Source organism: Bison bison, unplaced genomic scaffold, assembly GCF_000754665.1.
Source record: "Bison bison bison isolate TAMUID 2011002044 unplaced genomic scaffold, Bison_UMD1.0 scf7180017864516, whole genome shotgun sequence".
In the NCBI taxonomy this organism is placed as follows: domain Eukaryota; kingdom Metazoa; phylum Chordata; class Mammalia; order Artiodactyla; family Bovidae; genus Bison; species Bison bison.
The window spans coordinates 3,176,855-3,184,424 of NW_011495069.1; the positions used below are offsets into that span (position 1 = coordinate 3,176,855).

Genomic DNA, 7,570 nt, shown 5'->3' on the forward strand with positions numbered 1-7,570 from the left:
GAACAGCACTTATGTTTCCTTCCCCCAAACACTCTAATCCAGCCATATATCCTTAGAAGAATTTGTGTTTTATTTCTTAACATGGATAATTCTGTTGTATGTGGTGGCATAAGTGGGATAAAAGCGAGGAGCTTCTCAAAGGAGGTGAAACCCTAAATGCTAAAATGTAGAAGATTGCCCAAAAGCTATTTTCTCACTTAGCTTCCCTCTTTACTCTTTAGTAAGTCTCTCAACTCCCCTTTAAAGGATTTTTCATCTTATTTTCTTTTTAAACCAGAGTCACAAACTCAATGCCCAGAGGGACTGGGCAGGTATGAAATGAATGAAATGAACTTGTTATAAAAATTGAAGGGGAAAATATCATGAAGGATGGCAGACATTCCTGACAGAGAGGAAATGAGTGGTGGTGAGGAATATAGCAAACTGGATCACACAGTTCCGTTCAGTTCAGTCGCTCAGTCGTGTCTGACTCTCTGTGACACTGAGAACCACAGCACGCCAGGCCTCCCTGTCTATCACCAACTCCTGGAGTTCACCCAAACTCATGTCCATTGAGTCGGTGATGCCATCCAACCATCTCATCCTCTGTTGTCCCCTTCTCCTCCCGCCTTCAATCTTTCCCAGCATCAGGGTCTTTTCAAATGAGTGAGCTCTTCACATCAGGTGGACAAAGTATTGAAATCGCAGCTTCAAAATCAGTCCTGCCAATGAACACTCAGAACTGATCTCCTTTAGGATGGACTGGTTGGATCTCCTTGCCGTCCAAGGAGACTCTCAAGAGTCTTCTCCAACACCACAGCTCAAAATCATCAATTCACACATCCTGTCTAAATTGTCAGCCCCTACTCAGGTCTAAGAAAGCATTGCCATGGAAGAATGTAGACCTTGTGTTAAATGTATTTCCAATCTTTCAAGAAAAGTTAGGATTTCATTTGAAATTTTCAGATGTTATAAAGATATGGAATCTCTTAAGAACCATGGTCAGTAATATTAAGTGTATTCTGGAGAGTAGGGTGTTCAACTGCAGAGAAAACATGCTAAACCAAACGCTGGTCAAGACTTTGCACAGACTAGACCCTTCTTGGAGGCCTGGGAGGTAGTAGGTCATCCCCAGACTACTACTACTAGCAGGGATTATCAAGTCCATTCTTTTGTCCTAACGCATGAGACGAGCAATGCTTTCTCCTCCTACTAGAACAGTTGTTGGGTAAAGAGTGTGATTATGACTTACCCTCCTGAAAGGCAATCTGCTGCTAAGTCGCTTCAGTCATGTCCAACTCTGTGCGACCCCAGAGACAGCAGCCCACCAGGCTCCCCCGTCCCTGGGATTCTCCAGGCAAGAACACTGGAGTGGGTTGCCATTTCCTTCTCCAATGCATGAAAGTGAAAAGTGAAAGTGAAGTCGCTCAGTCGTGTCCGACTCTTAGCGACCCCATGGACTGCAGCCTACCAGGCTCCTCCATCCATGGGATTTTCCAGGCAAGAATACTGGAGTGGGGTGCCATTGCCTTCTAGAAATAACTAATAAAATTAGACATATATAACTATTCAACCCAGCAAAACCTCCTAAGAGTCAAGTACATAGAAACAAAAGTGATATAATAGATTTATGGCCAAGAATTTATTGTAGTATTTTTTATGGTGGCAAAAACATAAATGGCCACAAAGCAAATGCTTTATAATAAGGGGTGGTACAGTATCGTACAGTCAAATGTTTAAAAGAGTAGTTGATATGAAAGATTTCCAAAATGTTTTAAGTGTGAAATTCAAGCTACTGACAAAATGTAAGTAATATGGTCCAGATTTTGTAATACAAGGTGGCCACAAAAACCTTTATATTTTTTATAGTTTATAACGTGGGGAATGGAATGAGGGCAGCAGATAGTTCACGCTGCTGTTTTTGTTTTTCTATTTGGAGACAGCAATACATTTAGAATTACACTTTTAATTTAACAAAGAATATAATTATAAATATTAACAGCATCAGATTAGATCAGATCAGTCGCTCAGTCGTGTCTGACTCTTTGTGACCCCATGAATCGCAGCACACCAGGCCTCCCTGTCCATCACCAACTCCCAGAGTTCACTCAGACTCACGTCCATCGAGTCAGTGATGCCATCCAGCCATCTCATCCTCTGTCGTCCCCTTCTCCTCCTGCCCCCAATCCCTCCCAGCATCAGAGTCTTTTCCAATGAGACAACTCTTCGCATGAGGTGGCCAAAGTACTGGAGTTTCAGCTTCAGCATCATTCCTTCCAAAGAAATCCCAGGGCTGATCTCCAATTAACAGCATAAGTGATATGAAAAGCCATTTCCATTCATCATCCCTTAAACAGCTGCTGCTGCTAAGTTGCTTCAGTCGTGTCCGACTCTGTACAACCCCATAGACAAAAGCCCACCAGGCTCCCCTGTCCCTGGGATTCTCCAGGCAAGAACACTGGAGTGGGTTGCCATTGCCTTCTCCAATGCATCAAAGTGAAAAGTGAAAGGGAAGTCGCTCAGTGATGTCCTACTCTTAGCGACCCCATGGACTACAGACTACCAGGCTCCTCCATCCATGGGATTTTCCAGGCAAGAGTACTGGAGTGGGGTGCCATTGCCTTCTCCGCCCTTAAACAGCAGTCTGCCTAAATTCCCCGAGCAAGCAAAACCGTTGCCTATTATTCTGGTTCTTCAAAGGTGGAGCCTCCACCATCTCCTCTCACACCCCTTGCTGCCCTTTGGATGTCCTTCTTGACACCTAGCTTCACTCTAAGTCCTCTTTTCTCTCCCTCCCTCCAGGACAAGAGAAGACGATACAGCATGCTGCACTCTCAGGAGTCCGGCAGCTCTGTCTTCTACCACTCACAGGATGAGGAGCCCAACCCAGACAGCGGGGACTGTGTCAGGAGCGTGGGGGCACCGTTCAACCCGAGACAGGCCAAAGACGCCCAGCCGTCCAGCGGAGACGCCACCCCCAATCCCGGTTAGTTGGCTGCTGTTTGTACTTCAGCTTCAGGGAAGCCATGACTGCTACATTTTTACTGAGTACCTACTATGTGCTAAGTACTTATTAACAATCTCAGTGAATGGTTAGCAGCTGCAGAGGCAGGTTACTATTACATCCACTTTACAAATGAGGAAACCGAGACTTGGAGAATTTTAGCAACTCAGCTAACTAAGCTCATGGAACCTGAAAGAGGTAGAGCACAGATAAAGAGTCTGTATCCATCTTCCTCCAAAACTTCTTTATGACGTTAGTTTCCATCCATAGAGTATTTACTGGTCACCTACTAAGGCTAGGTCCTGAGCACAGAATGGGAAGCAAAGATGGCTCAAACGTGGCACCTGTCCCTCAGAAGCCTTCCGACTTTGAGAAAGACACAATTGTCCTTAATTCTGTTAGAAAGCAGAGTGACAAGGACCATAGGAAAGCTTAACAAACTGTAGGAATCCCAGGGAAAAGGACATCTGGCAGAGGATATTAGCAAAGCCATAAAGAGGGCACCAGTTCTTAGAAGTGGGGAGAGGAGATTCCAGGCAGCAGGGACTGCCTGAGCTAAGACGTCGAGGTGTTGTGGCTAGAGAACACACACACGGCCAGTATGTTTGGAGCACAGATGCCTGGAAAAGGAGTAGAAAGAGTGGCTGGGCAGATAGTTTAGAGCTGGGTTAGGCAAGGCTTTGGATGCCAGGTGAGGTGAGACACCCGCCTATGTTTCAGTAGGTAAGTGAACATGAAAGTCACTCAGACGTGTCCAACTCTTTGCAACCCCATTGACTATACAGTCCATGGAATTCTCTAGGCCAGAATACAGGAGGGTAGCATTTCCCTTCTCCAGGGGATCTTCCCAACCCATTAGGTAAGCAGTAGAAACCTCAAGAAGCATCCAAGCAGGCAAGGGGTCTATAAGCCACTCTCTCTCTCCACCCTGATGGCTTGCTTCTCTGTCACCACTCCTGCCCAGGTCTAGACCTCTCCCAGCGACGGCGGGCATATAGCACCAACCAGATCACCAACCATAAGCCCACCCCAAGGACCCTCATAGCCAGTGACCCCACAACGGCTACCAGGAGATACCCGCTGCGGAAAACCAAGCTGCAGGACCTCACCAACCAGACCAGCCTGGATGCTCCTTGGTGGCAGATTGATTTGCAGGTACCCTAGCAGGGAATTTTGGAGTTAGGGCTCGCCATAGATGGGAGGAGCTGTGTCTCCTGCTTCAGTCAGAAGGATGGAGCTTGACTGCAATTTACACCAACATGAGTCACTTCCTCCTGTTTCCAAATCTTTACCTACCTGACCTCCAATTGACACCTTCCTAATAATGGTACTCACCGGTCAACGACATCACATATTCTCATAGAACTTCCCAGTTGTCAAACAGCACCGCATTTGCACTCTCATTTGATTTTACAGTACCCCTTGGAAAGGAGGGAATGTAGGAGCTAGCCACCCCCACTCTGTACAGGTGTGGAAAGTGAGGGTCACAGAGGTAAAGTGACTTACCTAGGGTCACTCAGCCAGTCAGGGGATTGCAACCCAGGACCTTTTGCCTGCAAAGCCCTTGCCTTCCCCTCTTCATCCCTTTCTGCACCCTCTGCAAACCTCAAGGGTTGTACATTCACCTGGGGCAGGGATCATCTCAGAGTCAGAGGCACAGCAGGACCAATTATCCAGTGTCCAGCTCGACTAGGGTTCCTCAGCCCCCACACTATTGAAGCAGTAACTCTTGGTTGTGGGGCTGTCCTATGTACTGTAGAATGTTGGGCAGCTTCCTTGACATCTATCCACTGGTTGCCAGTAACACTACCATCCCCAGTTGGGACAACCAAACATGTCTGCAGACACTGCCAACTGTCCCCAGGGCAGGGCAGCAAAATCACCGGGTTTGAGAAACACCGTGGTAACCCAGATGGATGTTTGCTATGATCTGTATGCCTCAGCCCATTTTCTTACAAATGGGCTTTGCATAGCATTGTCATTGTGAGTCTGTGGTTCCATAAAAGTAGCCTTTCATCCTCCCATTCCCCCCAATAACCCCATCCTCCCCTATCTGCACATATACATAAGCTCTCTGCACTCCCCAGCGATGGAAACACTGCCACCTTGTCCCTGAAGTTGCTTCTCTGTGCTTAGCCAGGAACCATTCGATATGGTTAGAAGACACTGACTTTGGAGTCAGACAGACGTTGCCTAACCTCTCTGAGTCCCACCTTTTCATCTCTGCAAAGGAGAGACTAGCTTGTCAGACGACTGGACTAAGAGTCACCAACAGATGTTTACTGGGAGCCAACCATAGGTGGAAGACTCTTGCAGCATCTGCTGATAAGAGATAAAGTAGCTAGTGCAGCGCCTGGCACACAGTAGGTGTCCTTTATTTTTTGGTTTCTTTTTTTAATGCATTTGTTTGTAACTGAAGGGCAATTGCTTTGCAATGTTGTGTCTGTCTCTCCGGCGCACCAACACGAGTCAGCCGTAGGTAAACGTATGTCCCTCCCTCGAGAGCCTCTCTCCCACTTCTCAGCCCAGCCTACCCCTCTAGTCTGTCATAGAGCACTGGTTTGAGCTCCCTGAGTCACCCAGCAAATTCCCACTGGCTTCTATTTGACATGCAGTAGTGAGTACGTTTCCAGGCTACTCTCTCCACTCGTCCCTCTCTCTCCTTCCCTGCCTGTGTCAACAAGTCTGTTCTCTACATCTGCGTTTCCATTGCTACCCTGCAAATAAGTTTATCAGTACCATCTTTCTAGATTCCATATACACACACGTTAATATGTAACATTTGTTTTTCTCTTTCTGACTTACTTCACTGTGTATAATAGGCTCTAGGTTCATCCACCTCATTAGAACTGACTCAAATGTATTCCTCTTTACAGCTGAGTAATATTCCATTTTGTATATGTAACACAGTTCTTTATCCATTCATCTGTCAATGGACATCTAGATTGCTTCCATGTCCTAGCTATTGCAAATGGTGTTGCAGTGAAGGTTGGGGTACATGTGTCTTTTTAAGTTGTGGTTTTCTCAGGGTATATGCCCCGTGGTGAGACCGTTGGGTGAAATGGTATCCTTTACGCACAGTTCTGCTTGGTGAGAGCTCTGGACAGTTTGGCTTCTCTCCTGCTCACTTCTGACCCATCTTTGTTTACTGTTCCCTATCCCCTTCTTGATTTCTTCCACAACGTGATAATTCCCAGTATCCTTACACGAATGCATATGTATGCACACACACACACGTACACACTCCCTGCAGCCTGTGGATGGGTGAAGGGCTGAGTCTTAGACTTATTTGTTGCTGTGGAACCTGTAGGAGTCTCTGTTTTTCAGTGTGGTGGTGATCGTGGAGCAGGAGTGAGGGGACTCCCAGTCTCTGGTGGCGATAAAGGGGTTAAGGACCTCCCGGGACTCAGCAGCCTTGTCTGGGTACCAGTTCCCACTGAGGCCATCCTAAAAGGGACCAGTCTCTTTCATCTCCCAGACCCTTGTATCATCCCCAGGACCTCAGGCCCAGAGGAAACAGGAAGGCCATCTCTAACCCCTGCCCCCAAGAAGCCCCCTCTACTGGGGAAGTACAGTCCTCTTTCCAGTAAATATTTGATAGAGATGAGAAAGACTCTGTAGTTAACCATTAGTCTAAAAACTAAGGGGCAGTTTCTCTCTGTTACACCCAAGTGTCTTTATTCCCCTACACCCTCCTCCTTCCAGGCAGGTGTACATGTTCCCAGAGGTACAACTTTTATTTTTAACTAATTTAATATTCTTTAATTACAAAAGTAATACATACTTCAGTTCAGTTCAGTCGCTCAGTCATGTCCAACTCTTTGCGACCCCATGAATCGCAGCATGCCAGGCCTCCCTGTCCATCACCAACTCCGGGAGTTCACTGAGACTCACATCCATCGAGTCAGTGATGCCATCCAGCCATCTCATCCTCTGTCGTCCCCTTCTCCTCCTGCCCCCAATCCCTCCCAGCATCAACGTCTTTTCTAGTGAGTCAACTCTTCACATGAGGTGGCCAAATGATTGGAGTTTCAATTTAACATCATTCCTTCCAAAGAACACCCAGGACTGATCTCCTTTAGAACGGACTGGTTGGATCTCCTTGCAGTCCAAGGGGCTCTCAAGAGTCTTCTCCAACACCACAGTTCAAAAGCATCAATTCTTCGGTGCTCAGCTTTCTTCACAGTCCAACTCTCACATCCATACATGACCACTGGAAAAACCATAGTCTTGACTAGACGGACCTTTGTTGGCAAAGTAATGTCTCTGCTTTGTCTAGTCAAGGCTATGGTTTTTCCTGTGGTCATGTATGGATGTGAGAGTTGGACTGTGAAGAAGGCTGAGCACCGAAGAATTGATGCTTTTGAACTGTGGTGTTGGAGAAGACTCTTGAGAGTCCCTTGGACTGCAAGGAGATCCAACCAGTCCATTCTGAAGGAGATCAGCCCTGAGATTTCTTTGGAAGGAATGATGCTAAAGCTGAAACTCCAGTACTTTGGCCACCTCATGCGAAGAGTTGTCTCATTGGAAAAGACTCTGATGCTGGGAGGGATTGGGGGCAGGAGGAGAAGGGGACAACAGAGGATG

At 46.8% G+C, this 7,570-nt stretch overlaps 1 protein-coding gene across 1 annotated transcript in view; it reads left to right on the forward strand.

The window, feature by feature from the left end:
- Window positions 1-7,570, forward strand: part of VWA5B1 (von Willebrand factor A domain containing 5B1) — a 52,837-nt gene that overhangs the window by 25,382 nt on the left and 19,885 nt on the right. Inside the window, 2 exon segments of the mRNA XM_010830231.1 lie at window positions 2,782-2,965; window positions 3,948-4,138. Coding sequence (XP_010828533.1) covers window positions 2,782-2,965; window positions 3,948-4,138 — 375 coding nt within the window.